We start from the raw sequence: 26,069 nt of genomic DNA on the forward strand, positions 1-26,069 counted from the left end.
AAGAAACTGGAAGATCTAAAATAGCCTGTAATCAATTTACATTAAATTATGATAATAAATTAATAACAACAACAAAAGATGTAGTTAATATTTTTGAAGATTTTTTTGCTAATATTCCGATTGATATTACATCTTCTCTGGACTCATCTCAATCTCGAGCAAAAAAATTACTAGAGACTAATATCGGTTGTTGTTCTTTAAGATTTAAATTTTCACATGTTAGCCCCTTTCATATCATAAAAATATTCAAACAGCTAAATTTAAAAAATACGGAAGACCTTTGGGGCATGTCTGTAAAAGTAGTTAGTTCTTTCATAGATATTGTTGCTCCATATCTAGCCACTATTTTTAATAAATGTATTGATAATGGCGTTTTTCCATATTTAATGAAATTTAGCAAATTAATCCCACTATTTAAATCAGGAGATAAATTTGAGCCAGGGAACTATAGACCTATATCTATTTTGCCAGTTCTAAGTAAGGTGTTTGAAACCGGGGGGGGGGGGGGGGGGGGGGGGGGGGGGGGGGGGGGGGGGGGGGGGGGGTTGAAGAGCTAATGTTAAATCAAATGTTACATCACTTCAGGGTTAACGGACTGCTTCACATATATGGTTTCACCGCCGGCAAGTCTACCACTGACGCAGGTGTTGCGCTAATGACACATATTTTCGAATCTTGGGAGAGGTCACAGGATGCACTGAGTTTTTGTGACCTATCAAAGTGCATTTGATTGTGTGGATCATAAAACGCTTTTGTACAAGCTCGAACATTATGGTATAAGAGATAATGATCTAAAATTAATGAGAACTTATTTAGAGGATAGGGTTCAAACTGTAGATATTGACGGTGTAAAATCTAAGGGAGCTAATATTAAGATGGGCGTTCCACAAGGGTCAATCTTAGGCCCCTTTCTCTTTTTAATCTACATAAATGACCTTCCCTTTATGGTAGAGAAAATTGCAGATATAGTGCTGTTTGCGGATGATACTTCGTTAGTGTTTAAAATTGGACGTCAAAGTAATCAATTAGACGATGTAAATTGTGCTACTTTCTATATAAATTGTGTTGAATGTAATATATTGTCTGCAATATTAAATTGGTTTACATGTAATAACCTATTATTAAATTCCAGCAAAACAAAGTGTATAAAATTTACACTTCCTAATGTAAGACTAATAAATACACAGTTATTGCTTAATGACGAAATAGTAAATTTTGTTAATGATACAGTTTTTTTTAGGTATAACAGTGGACTCGAAATTACAATGGGGGCCCCATATTTCAAAATTGGCCAGTAGACTCAGTTCTGCTGCATATGCAATTAGAAGAATTAGGCAATTAACAGACGTGGCGACGGCTAAACTTGTATATTTTAGTTATTTCCATAGCATAATGTCTTATGGCATACTGCTGTGGGGTAAAGCAGCCGATATAAATACTATATTTGTTTTACAAAAGAGAGCCATACGTTCTATTTATGGTATGGGTTCAAGAGAGTCATTACGTCAGTGCTTTAAAGACTCAAATATCCTCACAGTTACTTCACAATACATTTATGAAAATATTATGTATACACGGAAGAACTTAGCGAGTTTTAAAAAACTCAAAGACTGTACAAGTAGAAACTTACGCAATATAAATAAGCTTATTTTACCTAAATGCCGTCTGCACAAAATCAGTAATTCATTCTATGGTAATTGCATAAGATTTTATAATAAACTGCCGGAATCTGCATTAAATCTGACAGAGAGGCAATTCAAATCTTATATTAAACAATTTTTATGTAAGAAAGCCTATTACAGGATAGACGAATTCATAGATGACAACATATCAAGTAAATAATTAGTTTATTAGCATACAACGTTATAATTTTTTTTTCTCATTGCTTTCTTGATTTAATTGATTAATTTTAGAAATATGAAAGCGTAGCGGTTTTTTGTATTAATTGCCGCATGCATTCTTATGTAAAATGTGAATACTATAACTATCAGATGGCAATTGTGAGTAGCTTTGACGTGGTCTAGTGTTTTGAGTAGTCATGCTCACTAAAATGTCCAGACTTGTGGCGGCGTGGTGGGCCGGGTCATTGGGCTCCCTAAAATATGGTCGAGCGCAGTGATGGCTGGCTCATCCGTCATACTCGTGAACGGGTGCTGCTTGTAGGGACTGGTCTGCTCTAATCACTATGACTGATTTCCTCTTATTAATTGTTTAACCAGTTGGTTATGTATTCAATTTTTTTTTCTTTTTGAGTATTTAATTGAATTAGTGCTAATTGGTGGTTTGTATTCACACAATTAAACTTAAAAATGTAAAATAATAATAAAATTATTTAAAAGAGCATCACGCAAGTTTCTTGCTCGTTCTTCTTGTGATGAGACAGCTTTCCGAACGAGCGGTAGATTAAAAAAAAACATGTAATGACTATTCAAAAATGCTTCAATGTAAGTTTATTTGAATAAATGATTTCTATTCTATTATATATATATATATATATATATATATATATATATATATATATATAATTACGTAATATATATATATATATATATAAATCAACACACACAACACACACCTATAATCATGTGTGTGTGTGTGTGTGTGTGTGTGTGTGTGTGTGTGTGTGTGTGTGTGTGTGTGTGTGTGTTAATTAAGGCCTTTAACTGCGTAATTTGGAATAACAACAGAATTCTTAAAAATGCTTCTAAAGTAGAGGTTATTGCCGTGAGTTCTATATATACATTCAAATAAAGATTCTAATTTCAAAAGGCGAATTTTTTATTTATTTATTTATTTTACACTTTATTGCGCCATTTATAAAATAGTAGTAAATAAAGGCGAAGCATTCATTTTAAATCGATATGTGAAACTTTCAACCTCATGTATTGGATAGACTTAGATTCTGGTAACGAATAGACAGTAATCTGATTACTGCGAGAGTCACGTATGTGGTACACTGAGTAACTGACAGATGCTCTCTCGAATTGTACGCTTCTAATACGAGGTTTGTCCGGAAAGTACGTATAAAATTTTTTTTTTAAAAATTTTATTTTACAATTATTCAGGTAAATCAATTTTATCCCCTTCAAAGTACTCCCCCTGTGACATAATGCACTTGTGCCAACGCCGTTTCCACTGTGAGAAGGCTCCTTGAAAGTCCTCTGGTTGTAGGTTTCTCAGCTGCCCCGTCGTAGCTTTTTTTATCTCATTTATGTCCCCCAAATGCCGCCCCCGAAGTACCAATTTGGTTTTTGGGAACAAGAAGAAGTCACACGGGGCCAAATCCGGCGAATAGGGGGGTGTTCGGTCACCGTAATGGAATTTTTACTCAAAAACTCACGGACAACAAGAGAGGTGTGGGCAGGGGCATTGTCGTGGTGAAGAATCCAACGCCCCTCTCGCGCCAATTCTGGACGAACTCGTGCCACACGAGCTTTGAGGCGTCTGAGCACATCGACGTAGAATTTTCCATCAACTGTCTGGCCTGGAGGGACGAATTCTTGATGGACAATCCCCCGAACATCGAACTCTTTCTCGGCCCTCTCTGAATCTTTTTAGCCACTTGTGGACGGTTGGTTCCTTCACAGCATCATCCCCATAAACTGTTCTGAGATCGGCAAAAATTTCACGGCCATTCTTGCCGAGTTTCGAGATAAACTTGATTACGACGCGCTGCTCTTCAACGGAAGCGGGCTCCATGCCGACGGGGTTTCGTTAAGAGGTAACTTCACAGATGGCGTGACAAGCCAGTTCGCACCGCACGGCGGTCAGACCAGAACTGAAGCATTGTTAGGGACATAAGGAAGGGGTCCTGCGCTTACCTGGCCTCCCCACTCCTCTTTCTCGCATTCCAGAACACTTTTATACGAACTTTCTCGGACAGACCTCGTATTGTAATCTACTAAGTCGTAACGTCGTCACCTTTGCAAAAATGCTATGTCATATTTCTGTATTGGTATAAATAAATACCACAATACAATAATATAATCTTATATTAAAATATAACATATATAATAAAATTTTATTTTTTTGTTGACTGGTAGAGAATGCCTATAGCATTATATCCGCCTTTTGTACCACATTTTATTGGTCAATAAAGTTTAAATAAATAAATAATATGCCAAATAAAATTAGGCATATTACACAGCGTCATATTGTCGCAAACTAAGCAGAACTTGTTCTTTTAGTACTAGATGTCTTATAGGAATCTATAATTGATAAAATTATTTATTTTTGTTTATATTGTGAAGACTTAAAAAATACTTAACCGATTTTAAAATTTCTTTTATCTATACAAGGCTACATTATCGACGGATAAGATGGCTATGTACTATTTAAAAAAGTCCAGCGAAGCTAAGATGTAGTTTTTTTTAATAATGATAATAATTATAAAGAATAGATAAGATTTATAAAAGGAATAGAACGATTTATAAAGGATGATAATGAAATGGTAACACAGTCTGTGCTAACGGTATAAGGGCATAACTGAGAGATGATAGATGAGGATGAAAACGCAGGTCAGTTAGCCCATCATGATGAATACACATGCAATTCAGCTCGATGGTTTCCAGGGGGGACCACGTGGAATTTGACTTGACAGGGTATATTGCTAGTAATGAGATTGGTCAAATCCTCGGAACGGTGAGGTCGCTCCGTGAGGCCTGTGAAGAACCCAGGAAGCTTCTGCGCTTCTGGGCGGAGCTAGGTTGGCTGTACTAGCCACGACTCATACGCACAACGGCCCAAATGAGAGGCTAAGCGCGGAAAATGGAGTCTTTTTAACATTCACATTCACAATATATTAAAACCTCAATTATGTCACACAGAAAGCAAATTTAAATTCACACTAGTTTTAAAATCCTTCATCCCATATAGTACGTGTATACCAAATTTCATAATGATTGGTTAAACCGTTAAGTAATACAAACAAACAAATAAACAAACTCACTGTAACATTTATAATATAAGAGTAGGCGAAGGTCTATAATTATGTACTAGTTAACATCCTTTAAATGCATGCGAATGGGGATGGTAACACATGGTGCTAGTTTCGAATAGAGGCATAACTTACACGCGCTCGGCGTTGTAAGTAGATTACCAAGTTAGGCACCCCTCAACTCCAAGTTAAATAGAGTTTCTGTTTTATGGCAGCCCTCAGTTTAGCCAAATTGAATCAATTAAGGATATTCATTGTATTATTAAATATAGTACTGTCAAGTCAAGTCAATCATTTATTTGCATAAACATAGGTATTTAATTACATGATATTATACATGTATCTAGTATGTATACGAACTCGAAGAACCGACAACCGATGGGTAAGAAAGATTTTTGAGTGACGACCTCGTACGAACAAAACCAGTGCAGGACGATTCCCATTAGATGGTCAGACGACTTCAAATGCATTGCAGGAAGTCAGGTGGCTCAGGACTGTTCTTTATGGCAACCTATGGAGGAGGCTTATGTTCAATAGTTGACGAATAATGGCTGAGACGATGATGATGAAGTGTGAATTTTAGGTAAGCTCATAATTTTTAGTTTTCTTTTATACCTATTTTTAAGGCGGTGTACACCTAACCTAACCTGTATGGATGAACTGTTTAAATGAAAAAGTACCTGTATTACGCAAAAAAAAAGTCAACTAACATTTATAACAGGAACGGCTTTTCAGACTGCCTACGTGTGAATAGATGGATAAAAGAAGTATTTCTCTCAGGTTAAGCTAGAGAGTTCTCTCAATGCGCTCGTAAAAGGAGGAAAAGAAACGTTCGCAAAAACACGTAAGTGTTCACGCGACAAAGACTACCTACTGTCGAAGAAAACTTTTCAACGAAAGTAAAGTAGATTCGCTGTTGTGAAGAAATATAGTGAATACTATTGGAATAATTACTTAACATCGATAAAAACAACTTTTTCTAATTCATTAATGAAAGATTTTTTGACATTTCGAGTAAAGGTATTGCCATATAAAAAGTGTAAAAATAAATTTAACTTGCCAGTATGAAACCGAAAAGTTACTATTTTTAATTAATTACGATTAATAATAAAAATGGCTGACTAAGATGATGATGATGATGATTAAAATTAAAAATATGTAATTATGTCTAAAGAGTTTATAAATAATAACTTGATATTAAATTGTGTACAATTATGATATGAGTGTGTTTGAGATGAGATTTTTCTAGAAAAAAATCTAATTTACAATTAACAAAGCTGATCACATATCGGACGGTTTATTTATTTATATGCTTTTATATATTCGCTTACAGTATAGATATTAGGTTATAGCAAAAATGCATACAGGTGGACTTATCCCTTAAAGGGTTTTATTCCAGTCAACCTTAAGAACTCGAAAGGAGTGTCTATAGGATTTGTATAAAAAGCAGAACATATATTATATTTACTTCCGTCCACAGGATTAAAAAAATCGTGTTAGTTATCTCTCATGTTACAGTAGTAAATAAATATATATGTAGTAAGTGAATATTCACGAACAAGCAATAACAGCGTCGCTAAATTCACCCCAAAATAATTTAGGCTCAGCGGCGCGGCAGGCCTATATGTATTAGCCTGTATCGCTTATCACGCATCCACACGTTTGTTCATGTAACATGTTTGGTGTTTATATAAGTATATATTATCCTTTATTTACAATGTGCTATTGACAATTTTTATTAAAGTAGTAGTACTGGTTATATTATATATATTATTTATATATATATATATATATATATATATATATATATATATATATATATATATACGTACTAAAATTACATATATAAACGAATAAATATATATAAATAACAAATATACTTACACATATATGACATATACTATATTATACACGAAATTGAGAATAATATAAAGTACTTACTGCTCGGATAAAAATAAAAAGTGTGCGTTAACGCGTTAACGATTATATATATATATATATATATATATATATATATATATATATATATATATATATATATATACACATACATAGACATTTTCCAAGAGACTACGGCATGGAGTTCTTCAAAATCGGAATAAAGAGGTTTTTTCAGTAATGTCCATGGTAGTGCAGGTGTTTATAGACTACGGTAACCGTTTTTTTTTTTTATACAACTTAGAATGGCAAATAAGCTGACGGTCCACCTGATGGAAAGTGGTAACCGTCGCCTATAGACAAGAGAAGTACCATGGACATAACAGAGTATACTGTTTCGCCCATGATACCCCCCATGCGTTGCCATTCCTGAGGACTCAGGTGTTATTCCTCTGTACCCAGTTTATTCACGCCATATCCCACCCTTCAAACCGAAACACAACCATGCAAACACAACTGCTTCACGGTTGAAACATGAATGGGACAGAGGTACCCAACCAATCAACTTTTGTACAAAGTCTCCCTCTGGTAAAGCTTACCATCAAGTGGGTCGTATACTTGTTTGTTACCTCAGTGGTATAAAAGAATATGAGTATAAAGTATTTTAAATATTACAATAAAAATACAACAAATTACCTATCGACTTCTCGATTCGACGATATTCGAAACTGCATCTGCCAGTATTATATTTCTAAACATTAGAAGGTATTCACTAAAAATCATTTGTTTTGTCTTCGAATGTGGCTATAATTAGCAGAACAGAATAGAAATAATATTTATTGAAATACAATTGTTTACAAGCTTTTTTTGATATCGTCATTGTTTTAAGATTCTACTGCTAGGTTCAGAATGTTGTCATTTGCTGAGAAGAACCCGCAACAAACTCGACTATTCTAAGATTTTATTTACTTTTTTTTTTCGTTTACTCTTAATAAATTAATTACAATGAGTTAATTGACTTGTTTTCATCGTCACCTATTACCATCTCTCACTGGTGTCCTGCCTGTGTATAACGATAGTGCAGGCGGGATTACCAGTCCATTTATTATGTAAGATCCCATCAGATTTAAATCCATCATCTGTTTTAAGAGATTAAGTTTTTACAACCTAATATTTAGGATGTCAGAATACAGCATTTATATATATCCTTTTTCTATTTTTAATATAGTATAAAGGGGGGGAAAGGGATTGTTAGTAATGGAGACTGAGAATTCCATTGCTAGCAATATACCCAACCAGGTCGACCTCCTCGCGGTTCCCCCTGAAAACTATCATGATTAATTCCTGATGAATTCATCAAGATGGGTCAACGGACTTGTTTTCATTCTCATCTATCACCCTTCACTGGTGCTCCGGCAGCGTATCCCGTTAGCGCAGGCGGGGTTACCATATCATTTTCACCCATAAAAAAAAAATAGTATAAAGAATGCATCTGTAGTTTTTCTGTATAAAAAGTAGATTTCTAGAAGAGTTTCCAGCGCAATGAGCAACTATTACACACCCTTTATCTATTTGAGGATCCATCTCCATTCACTCCATTGCCACCGAGAATTTTTCTCTACAAATTGTACTAAGTGTTTTTGGGGAAAAGGAAATTTTTCCGATAGTGCATTTTTTTCAATCAAATTAAGCATGGAAAGGGTAAATACCTAGTATTCTAAAAACTACAGACTATTTGAAGGTAATTAAACAAATTTAAGTCTTTTTTTTAAAGATTTAAACAAATTTAAGTCTTTAAATTTAGTACTGTAATCTTTTGGAGGAAACAATAAAGAGTATAGAATTTGCTCTTAATAAACAATACATATATATTACTTATTTATATTACATGTTGCTTATGTGTGTTGTTATCATGTTATGCATAAACTATACCTACTGGATTTTAAAGGAAAGCTTCAAAATTTTCCCGCAATTTATCCGACCACGCAAGTACAAAATGCACTAAATCGGTGCGGTCGAAACATAACTTCCAATTATGTACATAATCTTTGTATTTGTTCCAGAGTTTTCCTCCGTAAACACATTATCTCAGCTCCAAATCCGTAATGCATCGACATAAGTACGTATAATGTTTATTTAGGTCAAAAATCCTTTGGAAAAGTGAAGCAAAATGTATATACACACGCTTATATTGATTGGAATGGGGGCCGACTGCCTGCCAGTATTAATGCTGACTGACACATCTATTTTTGTTGCCAACTGGCCAGGATTGGGGTGGGTCGAATGCAATAGGAATTTATGTGTGATTTTAGTCTTATTTTATTCATAGCAACTTATAATTTCTCTACAAGGTTTTATTTTTTTTTCACTAAATTAACTTTTATCAAAATCTAAAATTATGTGATTTTGTTAAGAAAAATATAGAAAAAATGATAAGGGTTTGTTATTGATTCTAATTACAATCTTAAATACATAGTTAATGATAGTGGATAATAATTTTTTTTTAATTAAAGTGTGAAAAATATTTTCTTAATCTCCGAGTCATTTAATTTATTTATATTGAGTCAATTATAGGCGTCAATGCTTCAAACCGAAACCTGGCTAGTACAATAGAAAAAAAAGCTTTTGTTTTTTATTGTCTACGCAAATTCAATTGATAATGTAATTATACTTTGCTTTTTTTTTGTTTTAAGTAACTTACAAAAAGTAGGTACATGGATTCTTGCCATTTCGAGTTTGTGTTCTTATTCTAAAGTTTACAATATTATTAATAACTTCATATAAATGGTAGGTATTAAATTATTTACTGTGATAGGGTTTACTATCGATATGAGTATATATCTTTCATAACATTATACTGAAAAGATTGGCCAAGATTCTTTATTACAGATTTAATCCTTATAAAAATTTATCTTACTCTCTTTTTCCTATTTTATTATTATTAATAAGATTTAACAGTTTTTTTTTATAACGTTAATTTGTAACAAAAACAGATTTTTTTTACAACACAGGGGGTAAACGAGCATGCGGCTCACCTTATGGTAAGTGACTACCTCCGCCCATGATCACCTACAACACCAGCATTGCAGGTGTGCTGCCGGCCTTTTTTGGCGAAAATTTTCAAGAACTTTGTGCATCATCATCATCAAATCTGCGACATTTATAATATCTTTATCTATATGCAGGTAGGTATCTTATTTAAGTTCACGTATTGATATGCACACATGATTCGAATAATTGATTACATTCAGATATACGAAGGAAATAACGAATTTAATACCTGCCACCTCGCGGAGGTTTGATAAAATAAACATGACGTTTCAGGGATATCTGTCTTGAGGCGTGAGGAAGTATTAACTTCCGCTTCCGTGCTTCGGATCAAGGATGATTCGATTTGTCGCTTAACTCCCGCCGAATATTATATCACTTTATAATTCCTTCTTTGCCGAGATATCGAAATGGTGGAACAGAAGATTCTTGCAAAATATTGATATTGTGTAAAGTTTACAGAAATTACAGAATTTTTTTTTATAACACATGAGGCAAACGAGCATGCGACTAACCTGATGGTAAGTGACTATCGCCGTCCAGGATCTCCTGCTACACCAGAGGCTTTGTACTTGTGCTGCCGGCCTTTTAAAAAGGAATATGCTCTTTTCTTGAAGGTTATGATGTCGTATCGGTTCGGAAATACTGTTGCTGGAAGTTGATTCCAAATAGTGGTTGTGCGTGGAAGAAAGTGCCTTAAAAAACCCATAGTGGAGGTTGCCAATCATTCAGATGATTAGATGTATGGATATAAATAAAATTTGGTACACCGGTAGATTATATCCTAACTTAGCATATAGGATATCTTAAAAGCTGTATGGTTTCATCTTGATATGCTATCTAGAAGTGGCCTTTTTTATTTGTTTTAGTTATATTAGAAACTCTTGACCAAAAGCTTCAGCGGTTTCAACTTAAGGCTTAGTAAGTAAAGTTAATAGTGCCGTGGTAACATTTTTTTTTATACAACTTAGAATGGCAAACAAGCTGACGGCCCACCTGATGGATAGTGGTAACCGTCGCCTATAGATCGACACATTTTCTATGTAGACGCAAAACGACGCAATTGTATCATCGCGTGGTATTATAAATAATAACATCTGCTTGAATATGTATGTAATACCCACTTTGTCTTTATTTCACTTCAACGATACTCAAGTGCGATAATTATTCTAAGGAGAAGAATTAATTAGCAAAATGAGTATTAAAATACGGCATATTTATTTCCGTTCTCTCTATTATTGGGGAAATAAATTATTACGTTCTAACATAATAAATTGCCGTGTGGTCCCGGCATGGAATGGACCACCTGTATCCTTTCCAGTGTGTGTCGTAAGAGGCGATTAAAGGAACTTAATGGTTGAGAAATGAACATCAACCCGTCTGCTAAGCGTGGCAACTATTGGCAAAACCCTTCTTATCGGGTAGACCTATATTCAGCAGTGGGCAGTTGACGGCAGATATGATGATGATGATTATAAAGACAGTAAGTGTATTTGGTTGACGTCTACTTGTTTAAGGGTGGTCCCTCCTGATAAAATTTTAAGCTTCTAATTTTGTCATATTTGATCTTAAACCGAATAAATATAAAAGACATTTTTGATAGAATAAAAATAAAGTAATTATAAACCCTTTTAATTAATTAAAATAAGTAAAAACATATAAAGTGAGAATAATGCGCGGCCACACAAGAAACGGATGGTAACCAAAGGAAAGAGTGACAGTAGGAAACAACTAGATGGAGCTGCATGGTTCACTTTCAACAAGTTTTCAAACGAGATATTCAACCACACATTGGGATCGACAAAGAGCGAGAGAGAAGGAATGAAAAACAAGAAAACTGATAATAAAATTCCATATCAAACCACTACTAGTCAGCGTAATTATAATAGAGAGGAAAGTGCTTGACGACGTGCCTGTAGTGGCAAGATAATAAATGGATTGCTAGGTATAACAGTTAAGGAAACTGTAATATTGTATATAAATCTTCTCGCAATAATTATGCACGGAGAGGGAAGCAGTTTTTGTTTTGCTTTTACAGAGAAAAACTCTCGCACTGTGAATTTTAATCACACTTGTTAATTAAAACAGTTTACCAACTCTTAAAGGAACGTAGTCACTGACAGCAAAGAATTGAGTTTTTACATTAAAGTACTAAATATAAGAATGATGATGATAATAATGATAATCCATCATCATATTAGCCGTTAACTGTCCATTGTTGAACATAAGCCTTCCCCATAAAGTGAGTTTAGCTAACAATTGTCACGCTTGACAGGCGGATTACCAATCGCAGTTTTTTTTTTTTTTATACAACTTAGAATGGCAAACAAGCTGACGGTCCACCTGATGAAAAGTGGTAATCGTCGCCTATAGACATGAGCAGTACCATGGACATAACAGAGTATACTGTTTCACGCATGATAATGCCCATGCGTTGCCATTCCTGAGGACTCAGGTGTTATTCCTTTGTACCCAGTAAATTCACGCCATATCCCACCCTTCAAACCGAATGCAAATGCACAGCCATCCAAACACAGCTGCTTCATGGTTGAAACACGAACCGGACAGAGGTACCCAAGCAATCGACTTTTGTACAAAGTCTCCCTCTGGTTAGCAGTTAGGCTTTTAGTGATGTTTTGAAAGAAACGCTGCTGCCCATTCTACTATCATTATGTTTTCTAAGTCGCCTCTTACGTCACTCACGGGAAAGGATGGGGTGGCCTTTACTATGCCGGGACCACACGGAAATGTTTGTATCGTATGTAGTATGTAAATATTGACCTACCATAAAAATTTTCTGTAATTTTATTGTCGAACGAAGTAAAAATTTGATTACAAAATAATGAAGGAAAATGCTGTCGTGTCAATATATAAATGTCAACATGAAATGATTTGATTGATACGTTTTGTGCGACTGAACCCCTTAATCAGGCATCATGTAATTTATTATACTTGTAATGTTTGTGATAATATAGACTTTTTTATCCCGGTAAATTAATATATCCCGGTCACGCGGACTATGTCGCGGGTAAAAGCCAATGTATAGTAAAATATTAATTTGGACATAGTTCAAGAATACGTATTTTTTTGTTTATATTATTATATTTTATTTATATTATTTTTATTATATTTCTGTATATTTTCTTATAGGAGGGGTTCCTGAACTTTTAAGGTAACGAAACGCCCACCAAATACCTTTTTATTTTATAGGACCCCATATCAAACGATTACAAATCAAAAACACTGTAATTTAAATAAAAATAAAAGCTTTTATTAGAAATATTTTAAAAGTATAACAATTTATAGCTTCTTTTAATTTTGAATGTGACGAATGAAATTGTTTCACTGTTAATTAATTTTGCGGAACCCTTGTGACTTTTTTACGAAACCCCTAAATTCTGCGGAACCCACTTCAGAAATCGCTGACTTATACAACTATATTATAATATAATATAGATATTAGGTTGTAACAAAAATGTACACAGGCGGACTTATTCCTTAAAGGGATTTCTTCCAGTCAACCTTGAGAACCCGAAAGGAAAGTGTCTATAGTCTATAGGGTTTGTGTATGAAGCATAACATACATATATGGAGTATAAATAATACCATAAATATTTATTTTCCGATAGATTTGTCAATATAGATCGGATGGTGTTGAGTAACCTTTCCATTCCCACCTTTGTCGGACTCACTTTAATCAATAACGACACGAACAGAATAAAATTACGGCTTTATTGAATTTGGACGTTTGCATTTCTGAAATGCTTTTAACTGTTAGCTGCGTACTCTACAAAATTAACAAATAAATTTGTTTTATATCCAACTGTATGTAGATTCATTATCATAAGTTTCGTGAGTATACATTATATTTTAATGTAATAACAATCGGGTAAACTTACATGCATAGGGGGAAGGGGATTGTTAGTAATGCTAGCAATATACCCTAATAGGTTGACCTTCACGTGGTTCCCCCTGGAAACCATAATGACGATGGGCTAAGTAAACTACTTTCATCTTTACCTATTATCTCTCAGTGGTGTCCCACCGGCGTATACTGATGGCGCAAGCGGAAATACCATATCATCTTCACCCCTTAAAAAATATACGTGTATTTAAGTCGAGCGAGTAGTTAATCCGATTATTATTATATATATATATATATATATATATATATATATATATATATATATATATATATATATATATATATATATATAAGCAATTTTTGAATATTTAACTTCAATAAAATTTCATTTATACACATATAAAGAGACACTCATATCAAATGTATGAATGAATGAAAACTAAGCATAACAAGATATATTGTTAAACACAAAGAATGATACAGATTATATAAGTTAACAATATGTACATAAAAAAATCTTAAATGCACTCTATTGAGATACAGGGGTTATTCAAGTATTACGTAATGCAATTTGGGATGGAGTGGATTTTGCAAAACGATACGTTACAGGAGCGGATGGGGAGTTTTTGAACTTGACTATTTTCTTTTTATTTTGTTTTTGGTGTCAGTATTCGTTATATGACTTTCAGGTAAAAATGGTCACTTGGGTTTTACGTAACATTTAGAGAGAAGCCTTTCCCTCCCTAAAGGGAGGGTATAGAAAAATGTGACAGCGCACTACATGGTGGAAAAAAGAGGGTAAAAAAATCTACAAAAATTGCATTACGTAATACTTGACCGTTGCCACAACCGTTTGACCGTTGTTACTTATATTTTTTTATGTAAACAAAACCACGGATAGTACTTGTGTGTTCAATTTTATATATATATATATATATATATATATATATATATATATATATATATATATATATATATATATATATATATATATATATATATACGCGGTTTCCCCTGGAAACCATCGTGGTTAATTTTAGTGGAATTCGTCATGATGGGCTAACTGACTTGCTTTCATTCTTACCTATCATCCCTCACTGGTGCCCCGCTAGCGTATACCGATAGTGCAGGCGGGGTTATCATTCTATTATCATCCATTAAAACGATACCATCTCAAGGAATTAAAGTAACAGAAGGATTTGTTTATTATTATGTTATAATTAGAGTTAAAATGATTTAATTAATGAGATTTTATTGAACAATAAAAGTAATAGCTAAGAAAGAATTTTTATTTTCTGCCAACACTGGATTGGATATGACGCGCCCCTGTCTACCGAGTAATTTGCTACGTGCTACGACGTCCCGTAGCACGGCGTAGGCGTACCTACGGAGGCTACGAGTCAAACGCAATTAACTGCTTTATTGAGGAAGCAATCTTCAGGTATACAGTTTATTTTTGTGGCCCATTATTGTTTTATATTTAGTCGTAATGACTTTTATTACTTGGGTAATATTATGTTTTTGTAACAGATGTTTCGTGGAAATATTATTTAAGCAAAAAACAGAAAGTAAGTTTTCAATTGGCCATTTTGTTTTAGTACTTTTAATATTATCAACCGTCTTCAAAAAAAGGACATTCAAAATTAAATTGCATTTTTTATTTTTATTATCTCATAATTCCGTTAGTTCTAAGCCGATATGATTTTTTTATCTGAAACTATATGTTTACAGATTGGTTACATAGAAATTTTATAATAAGCAATGGGACTGTTAGAACTCATTACTAACAAATCATTTCCCTCCAGTAAAAGATATCGGATGTTGCCATCTCATTCCATTTCGTGGATGCGTAAGTGATAATGTTCCTATCGATTCGTTTGATACTTGTATAAGTGAGCTATAAATTGAGTGAATGAGTTTACTTTATTAGGAAATAAGCAAGATAATTAAATTTTTTTTTATACCATGAAAATGTAAATAGTTAATGTAAATATATATTTATTTCTCTCACAAAATAACAACATAATAAAATTTACAAATATATAGGTTACAATTTAAAACAATCTTTGTGAGGGACTGGTGAATTTCAAACAGTAATATGTACTTTTGCAAAATAACACTAGATACAATTAAATATATACATAGCCATAATTGATCATCGAAATGTATAAATCAAACTCACCAATAACGACATCTAGCGGGCGTTCTGGTTCGGGCCGCTCAGAAACCACGCCGGCGAGCACCATCGCCAAAGACAGTAAGCCGATGCGCCACATGGTACCTGTCGACAATATTTGGCATCAACAATCACAGATTTGATATCTTCAGTCACATTGGAACGTGATAATGTGTTACTATAATTGTCACAAATTTTTACCACATCTGCCCTTTATACGCTTTCTGTTTTTATATAATGGTTAGCTAGAAGAGAATGCCATATGGCATTAAGCTCGTCATTTATACAAAGTTTTATTGTGCTATAAAGAATAAATAATGAACATATTTGTTACCTCTATATAACTTAAGGGCATTCAGAGCGATCAGAGAGTCGATTGCTTGGGTACCTCTGTCCCATTCGTGTTTCTACCGTGAAGCAGTTGTGTTTGCATGGTTGTGTTTCGGTTTGAAGGGTGGGAAATGGCGTGAATTTATAGGATACAGAGGAATAACACCCGAGTCCTCAGGAATGGCAACGCATGGGGGGTACCATGGGCAAAACAGTATACTCTGTTATGTCCATGGTACCTCATTTCTATAGGTGACGGTTACCACTTTCCATCAGTTGGGCCGTCAGTTTGTTTGCCATTCTAAGTTGTATAAAAAAAATACTGACCCAAAAAAAGAATTTGAAAAGGTTTTAAGCAAAATATGTAGTACATGGAAAAGTTTTAGTGGGAGGTATATGTACTGTTTACTCTTAAATTAACGTTTGAATTTACAATCAGATCACCATTTAAACAAGAAAGTCAATGTGAAATATTAAAAATTTGTAACAGGGACGTGCAAAAATTTCCATGGAAACCATACATAACACGTTGGAATCGTAACTTTATCATGATATATAAATTTAATACTATTGACATGTTTCTTTCTTAACTAAACTACACCCACTACTTACGTCCTACGTGATCCGTTTATAAAAGTAAGTATATACGAGTACATTTATATTACAAAAGTGTCTAGATAAGAGAAATCCCTCGACTTTGAACATAAAGGGCGACCTCGCTTTGAAAGCACGGCGTCCGCCTTGCGCCTTCCGACGGCCGGCACAATAGGGGTTGTCTGAAACTAGGGTAGCAATAATAGGAGTTATGTGAATACATGGAACGTCACAAGACTACTACTATTTGTATAGTTGCCTGGTACTTTTACACGACTTGAATTAAGTCTGAACAAGGAGCTTGTGTTGAATTCAAGAAAGAAGGCTGAGTTAATATCATATTTGAATAAGAATCGTAAGAGAGTAAACCGAATGTTTTAATTGGAAAGATATGACTCAATTTGTTAGTAATATAAAGCTATATCTTCATCATGCACACGGCCAAAAAGTGGAAGTTTCTCCGCATTTATGTTTTTTCAACCATATATAATCTAGATCAATTTAAGGCAAATGTGAATAGGCCATTTGTAAGCTAGCGAGCTCATTCGTATGCCAAATCATAACTTTCTATCAAGTGAGATCGTGACGGCACTCATTAACAATAAAGAATAATAATAATAAAAAATACAGTAGCCATGTATAGTAAATAATTTCGAAATAAAAAAAATCTCTTTTCTAATTGTTGGTATAGACTTTTATTCGTTTTATTAGTTCAATGAATGTGAAATAAATTATAAGTCCTTTAAACCCATTAGTAATTCTATATTTTATGTGAATTGTGAACGGTTAGAATTTCAAAGGAAGAGCCCGACTGTCGAAGTAAATGCAAGTGCTCCGAACAAAGTCAGTCAGGCATGAAAACACTTGTGAAATTTACGTGGCATGGTGCCGCTTTGATGTGGTTTAAATACTTTACTTACCTGCCTATATACTTCTATTATAAGACAGAAGGATAAACTACAGACCTGTTACCTACTTATGAAACATTTAATAATAAAATATGTCCATTATCTAAATATATTTATAGTTGTTCTTCATTGTTAGCTAATTGGCATTACTTTTTATTATTAGACTTATAGTACATGTGCCAAAAATGTTGGCGACATTAACATGCGTTAGTTAAACTACCAGAGGGAGACTTTGTACAAAAGTCGATTGCTTGGGTACCTCTGTCCCATTCGTGTTTCAACCGTGAAGCAGTTGTGTTTGCATGGCTGTGTTTCGGTTTGAAGGGTGGGTACAGAGGAATAACACCTGAGTCCTCAGGAATGGCAACGCATGGGGAGGTATCATGGGCGAAACAGTATACTCTGTAATGTCCATGGTACTGCTCGTGTCTATAGGCGACGTTTACCACTTTCCATCAGGTGGGCCGTCAGCTTGTTTGTCATTCTAAGTTGTATAAAAAAAAAACTACAAAGTCTTTGAAATATATTGATGATGATGATGATATTAGCCGTAACTGTCCACTGCTGAAAGGCCTCCCCATTGTGGGGTTTTGTCAACAGTTGTCACGCTTGGCAGGTAGGTTGGCAAGCGCATTTAGGCTTTGGTAATGTTTTAAGAGAGACTCTGCTGCCCATATTTCGACTATTAAGTTCCCTTAGTCGTCTCTTGCGACACTTACAGAAAAAGAAGGGGTAGCCTATTCTATGCCGGAATCACACGGGTTTGAAATACAATGGATTGTGTACATTGTATAATCTATATTTTTACAGGTAGGTAATAGCTATAAAGTAGTACGGTTACAAGCAGAAAAAAGGCGACATTTTTAATGTCATTTTTAACTTTGTCTATAATAATAGAATGAATGAAAGAATGAAATGAATTTTTATTTTTAATTATTTAGCATTGTAATAATTATGCTTGATAATTAAAAATAAAAATTCAACTTTATTGTCAAATTATCTCGAACTACATGTATGTATTAAGTAAATTAAAAATTTTTAGTATGCCAGCATATATTTATTCAATAATACTAAGAAAGTTTTCCAATTTCAGGAATATGATCTTTCTCTCGCGTCTACATTATACCCATGGGTGCATTATCTACTGACATAATTCTATTTGGGTTTATCAAGGTCTGATCATGGGAGCTAAGGAAAATCTTTCATCGTTACTATTGCATAGGCACTCATGGATTCTCATTTCGTGGCGGAAATGGGTATGATAGTGGCATTTATACTTTGCGCGTTGTAGTATGAATGGGTGACAGCTGACATTTGGAATTATTTATTGTAAAAGAATTGTATTGAGTGAGAGATTTGAAGTAGGTAACCTAATAATCACACTTGATGTTTTGTTGAATTCATAAAATACTTTTTAATATGTATTTTTGTTCGAGTAACTTTTTATGGTTCTTAAAAAGTGTGATTGAAGCAGATCCTCTATTTATTATCAGTAGAATATTATGTCGATTATTTTGTACTTCTAAATAATTTTTTTTTTTTAATATTATTTTAAGGGCTTTTACCTTCTTCAGGTATATCAGTCCTATTGTACCCTGAACTGATTTCTCAAACAAAACTCAAACAATTTTTTTTTAATTACGAGTATGTAATATTAAATATGATATGTTTAATATTCGCCTATCTCGCTAGCTGCTTTTCGCAAAATGAAATCAAGACCACAAAAAGTAATCCTTTTGCGTAGTCCTTTAGGATTATTAATAAGGGTAACGAGATTAGATAAACCCAGAATTTTCTCTACGTATTTATAGTAGCTACAAAACTTTATTAAAGTTCGTATTGTATTTACAATGTGCATTTTGCGTTGCGTCGGAAATTATCAATTTTTGACGAGGGTCAGATCGGATCGTCCGACCAATAACCGACTTGCTACAATCTATTTTCTTTTGGCACATTATTTTGTATACTTGACACGACATGGCACTTTGATTGATAGTTAGGTGTACTCATGATTTATTAATAAACTGTGTTATATAAAAGTATATATACTGACTCACCCAGAAAACTTTATTTTGCGTTTACGTATGCGTGAATTTTGAAATGAATTGACCAGTTCTAGATGGCGTATCAAAGTAAAACATACATCAGATTTTGATTTATATTTTCAGCAGAACATCTCATTCCATTTGGATTTTTTGCGTATTGCTGGAACTAAAATATATAAAGACAGACCGACAGATAGGCAGAATTAAATAAAAACCGTTTTGGTTTCCATTGCCCTTAAAGATAAAGTCGACAATATTTGAAATATTGTCTAGTTATAATTTTATTATATTAGTAAAGCCCAGGAAAGTCAAGACGAGGGGAGAAAGAAGATGACCAGGGGATACAGAGAAGACAAGTTTCAGCTAGACGTTATTTTGCCTCTTATTATTAAATATTAATTAAGTATTAAATAGTTCTAAATTAATTAGTATATTTAGTTATTATATACGGTATTAGTATATTAGTTTACGTAGTATAATTTCGGAATTATTTTTTTTTGTAAATGTATTTGATTCTCAGAAAACGCTTAAACTTATATATTCATAACTATATAAATATATTCATGAAATCTTTGAGTCGTGGAACTCAACCGCGTAACTATTAGAGGGTAGGAAGTGGTTGGTGGTGATTTATTCTTATATACCAGAGGGAGACTTTGTACAAAAGTCGGTTGCTTGGGTATCTTTGTCCCATTCGTGTTTCAACCGTGAAGCAATTGTGTTTGCATGGCTGTGTTTCGGTTCGAAGGATAGGATATAGCGTGAATTTACTAGGTACAGAGGAATAACATCTGAGTCCTCAGGAATGGCAATGCTTGAGGGGTTTTATGGGCGAAACAGTATTCTCTGTTATGTCCATGGTACTGCTCATGTCTATAGGCGACGGTTACCACTTTCCATCAGGTGGGCCGTCAGCTTGTTTGCCATTCTAAGTTGTATAAAAAAAAAATTAACAACAAAAGTGAGAAATTAAGAAAAATTTAGTTTGTTTTTTAATGAATGATAATGAAACGATAGTCCTACTTGCGCTATCAGTATACACTGGCAAAGCACCAGTGAGTGATGGTAGGTGAGGATGAAAGCAGATCAGTTGGTCCATCGCGACGAATTTAACAAGAATTAGCCACGATGGTTATCAGGGCAAACCACGTGGAGGTCAATCTGATATACCCGTTGCTATGAATGTACCTTTTGTATTACCTGTAGTATTAATGTACCTATGTGTATTTTTTCCCGGAAATAAATAGTAACCAACGCCACGTATAGTAGTTTTCCTTAAATTGAAGAGGACCTGATAGATTGATTGATCATTGCATTAATCTTGACGTGACGCAGTAGTTTAATCGTCTCGATACCTATCAATATAAGACTAGACACCTTGTGTTGATAAAAAAATATACATTCTTTCGCGTATTTGTTAAAATTGATTACTCTGAGTTTCTCTTCAGAATACAGTACAGTGAGCATTAAAAGTCGATGAGATGAACGCCTTAAGATTTTTAAAAATCCCTTTGTTTCGTAGCACGAAAATGCCATTTTACATATTTAACGAATTTTGTTGTGTATACAATCTTCATTTAAATAATATTTTTGTTATTTTATTTTTGAAAGAGAAGCTTTTTTCAGGTAAAAAAGCTCGTGTTACTATGACCTTTCCATGATCTTTTGTGCTCGCTTTTTTAAAGTTCGCTGCTAATTCCTATGAATGATGGAAATTTTAAGATATAGATAGATAAATAGATACTTTTTATTGTTTCCTCCAAAAGATTACAGTAGTAAACTTATTATAAATATAAACAATCACAAGAAATAATCACAATGAGAAAACTATGGGCGACCTTATTGCTAAAAGCGATCTCTTTATTTAAGTAATATTTTTATTATTTTTGTAAAGAGAAGCTTTTTTCAGATAAATATATACACTATGACCTTTCCATGATCTTTTGTGTGTGTTCGTTGCTAATTCCTATGAATGATGGAAATTTTAAGATATAGATAGATAAATAGATACTCTTTATTGTTTCCTCCAAAAGATTACAGTAGTAAACTTATTATAAATATAAACAATCACAAGAAATAATCACAATGAGAAAACTATGGGCGACCTTATTGCTAAAAGCGATCTCTTTATTTAAGTAATATTTTTATTATTTTTGTAAAGAGAAGCTTTTTTCAGATAAAAAAGCTCGTGACACTATGACCTTTCCATGATCTTTTGTGCTCGCTTTATTAAAGTTCGTTGCTAATTCCTATGAATGATGGAAATTTTAAGATATAGATAGATAAATAGATACTCTTTATTGTTTCCTCCAAAAGATTACAGTAGTAAACTTATTATAAATATAAACAGTCACAAGAAATAATCACAATGAGAAAACTATTGGCGACCTTACTGCTAAAAGCGATCTCTTCCAGGCAACTTTTGAATGGAGAGGAGTAGATAGATATATAATAATATTACTGAGCTATTTGTGTGTGCAATAAATACACAATTAAGGCTTTTGGAAATTTGTACTTGTATAATTGTGTTTTTATTTGAAGAGTGGAGTTAAGGATATGACAGTGAAATTACGGGATACGAATGCATAATATTGTAATCCTCAGGGTTGACAACGCATGATTTCACAGTCGACAGATACAACTTTCTATTAGGTAGACCGCCAGCACGTTTGCCATTTTAAGAATCATAAAAAAAGTCCTCATCGACTTTCGATGCCGGCTGTACCAAAATTTCCTTTTATCAAAAATATATATATATATATATATATATATATATATATAATATATATATATATATATATAGGTATATATATATATATATATATATATATATATATATATATATATATATATATATATATATATATATATATATATATATATATATATATATATATATATCGTCATCATCATCATCATCATTTCAGCCAACGAACAAAGAAACAGACCTGAGCCATCTGCGTTGATATACATATAATATCTGTTAATTAACGCCCGCTACTATTTAGATAGAAACACTTCTTTACAATAATTGCAATGTTTTAAACATTAGACAATTGTTTATGCATGCCGTCGTTTTACAGCATTCTAAGACACCTTATGTCACGAATACTAAACGCCGTAAAGACAAGTTCTGTTCCCTTCCAAGAGTTAATTTTTCCTTTATAAAATGATTCTTTTACTATTTAGGATCCTTTCTCTATAACAAAATAAATTTAAAAACATTTATATATGATTTATCAAGTTTTGGATGTAAAAACAGAGTACGCATTTCTTCTGAATAAGACATATGAAGAAACGGAACAAATATTGTTTGATGCAGCTTAATATATATATATATATATATATATATATATATATATATATATATATATATATATATATATATATATATATATATTGTATATATTGCAAATATGTAAGATAGTGTATTTTAGTTTGTTTATTTTTTTAATTGTCAAATTATGTATACAACTTTGTTGTAAGTTACTTTATATCAATATTATTTTCTCCATAATACTAAAGGGGGTTGGGGCTGTGGCCCCTTAACACAGATTATTATATTAATCTATTTAGGAGCCCAGTTCTAAAACCATAATTACTGTACCCTTATAAAACTATAATATTAATATTAGTTAAGACACTACAGTTATGTTTTTTTTACGAATAAATCTCATCTCATTTCATTTCATTTCATAGAAACAAATAGATTTACACTTATAAAAGGGTACATTTTTCATTCAGCATCGCCACAAAAACAACGCAGGGTTCGAAACCCATTAAAAGCCGCAGGGGATTTATAAATGGAAAAACGAAGAGCTCTTATCTTCGAGTGAGATTAAGATGTAGTGCTTCGCGCCAATTGTTTATGGTCTGATTTTTTTTTATGCAACTTAGAATGGCAAACAAGTTGACGGCCCATCTGATGGAAAGTGGTAATCGTCGCTTATAGACATGAGCAGTACTATGGACATAACAGAGTATACTGTATCGCCCATGCCATTCCTGATTCCTCAAGAATGGCAATGTACTCGTATGGCAACTATACTATATGGCCAATATACTAATGAAATAGAATGTATACATATGATATTTTAAGGGTAAAAACGAGGAGTGACTTGTCTTATTTTTACACCGTCACTTCTCAGAGAAATACGATTATTAAACGTGACTGGCCCATTCATTCCTCCATTTCGCGATATGGCTCCGGGCAGGTTTAATCCCATGTGATACGAAGGGGTCTCGGGCTCCAGACAATAATTTGGCACGCTATCAAGTTATTCGTACTTGGAGTGGGTGGAAACTTAAATTAAACTGCCATTAGGCAGCCTCCGCTGAGATTGTCGCCCGTATGTTTCGTGTACTAATAGGTATATTTTGTTTTATGTACATTTCCGAGTCAAAATTTGTATTACAAATAATAGTTTGATTTGGCGAGATATTTTGAGGATAGAAAAGAAATAAACGAAGAAAGAAAACTTAATAGCTTGTGTAATTGCTTATAATAAACTACTTCTATCCTACATTATTTATTTATACATATCTATTTACGCGACAAGCCTCTTGTAGGGTAGGCAGAATGGACAGAAGAATTAACATCTCAATTCTTGTGAACCAGGTGATTTTTCATAGTACTCTTGAAGTAATTACGAGTATAAATGGGTAACCCCAATGGAATACATACGAACAGAAAGATTTTCAGTTAAGAACGTTCATAATTTGAACTTGACGAAGTGTGGCATCGTCGCTATTATCTGTCAATTAAAAAAAAAATTAAAAATAATTATGTAACTGAAAATTTGGATTTTATTGACAAAAAAGTATTTGAAAAATTTCAATCAAATCAATATATGAAGTAAGATACAAAGTTTAAGTGGTACATTTATATGCAATATGTTATATTTTATATATATATATATATATATATATATATAAGTTCTTAGTTCGTTTAGCAGAGCATCAAATAATCAATCAGCAACATTGAAAAATCTTAAATTGTTTTTGAAAAGTGACAGAGACTAGTGACGTTGCCTTACTTAGTTATAAACGCTCTTAGGCGTGATTTAACCTAGTCGGCATTTGGGGAGTAGTGACTAATTAAGTGTCCTGGGAAATGGGATTGTTAGCAATAGTAAATCTTATCCTAATATTATATAATTGTGATTTATTAGAATTTAGAAAAATCCATATGAGGGATTTTAATAAAAGTAATAAAATTAAAAAAAATATATACCTATATATTTTTTAGAAAAACAGTCTGTCTGTATACTTGTATTTGTTCTGGTATCAGGAAAAATTTACTACACAAAATTAGATGTGATTTTCACAGTTGTGTTTCTGAACGTCTAACCTAAAATCTGATATATGGTATGTTTTATCTCAATACGCTATCTAGAAATGGATTATTCCATTGGAATTTCTACTTCTGAAATACACGAGTACAAAGTAGCGAGGAAAAAGATAGTAAATAATAAATTGAAAAATAATCCTTTGCTGAATTCATCAGGGGCCAACTGACCTACTTTTCTTCTTATTTATCTCTCCCTGGTGCCCCGCCAGCGTATACCGATAACGTAGGCAGAGTTATCCTTGCATTATCATCCATTAAAAAAATTAAATGGCCTTGCCAGGTGATAAATATACGTGTAATAGGTGAACGAACGCTTTATCCGTTCGGTTATAAAACGAATCCACGCAAAGCTTATGAGAAGCATTTAAGGTGTTAGATATGTAAAGTACTTGTCATATTTAAGCTCCTAAATACTTAGATTAGGTATTTGTTGTATTTACAAAAAAAATTTGGAAAATATACGTGTTTATAATAAAGAAATGCTTTTACAGAATTATTAAGTAATAGTACATACGAATGTATATGTATATATGCATATATTTTTTAGTTTATAATTGAGTTTTTCATGGAAGTCGGAACGGTACATAATTTAACGGCCTAACTGTAATGGTAAGTGGTAACCAGCGAATACAGATTTGAATAGTATTTACCCATGACAATTTTCAATATTTTTCACACCATAACTACATTTCTGTTTTTCCAAACGTTGACTGGAAATGAATGCTATGTAGCATTAAGTCCGCCTTTTGCACTAAACATTTATTAGTAATGTGAACAATAAAGAATTAATAAAAAGTACCATGGACATAAAAAAATACACCTTGGCACGCTAAAACGTCGCCGTTCCTGAGACTTAAAAGATATTGTAGACAAAAACGAATGAAATAAAGTAACATTCATCAGTGCAAAAGGAAAATTCGAAATAAGTCTACATAGAAC

General features: G+C 33.1%; 1 protein-coding gene across 1 annotated transcript in view; it reads right to left on the reverse strand.

Moving 5' to 3' along the window:
- LOC113517946 (thrombospondin type-1 domain-containing protein 7A-like) overlaps positions 1-26,069 on the reverse strand; it is a 127,254-nt gene that overhangs the window by 67,127 nt on the left and 34,058 nt on the right. Inside the window, exon 2 of the mRNA XM_052903434.1 lies at positions 15,910-16,008. Within this exon, the coding sequence (XP_052759394.1) occupies positions 15,910-16,003 (94 nt within the window). The 5' untranslated portion in view covers positions 16,004-16,008. The remainder of the gene's footprint in view (positions 1-15,909; positions 16,009-26,069) is intronic.

This window comes from Galleria mellonella, unplaced genomic scaffold, assembly GCF_026898425.1.
Source record: "Galleria mellonella isolate WM207_F2 unplaced genomic scaffold, CSIRO_AGI_GalMel_v1 utg139, whole genome shotgun sequence".
NCBI classification, from domain to species: Eukaryota; Metazoa; Arthropoda; class Insecta; order Lepidoptera; family Pyralidae; genus Galleria; species Galleria mellonella.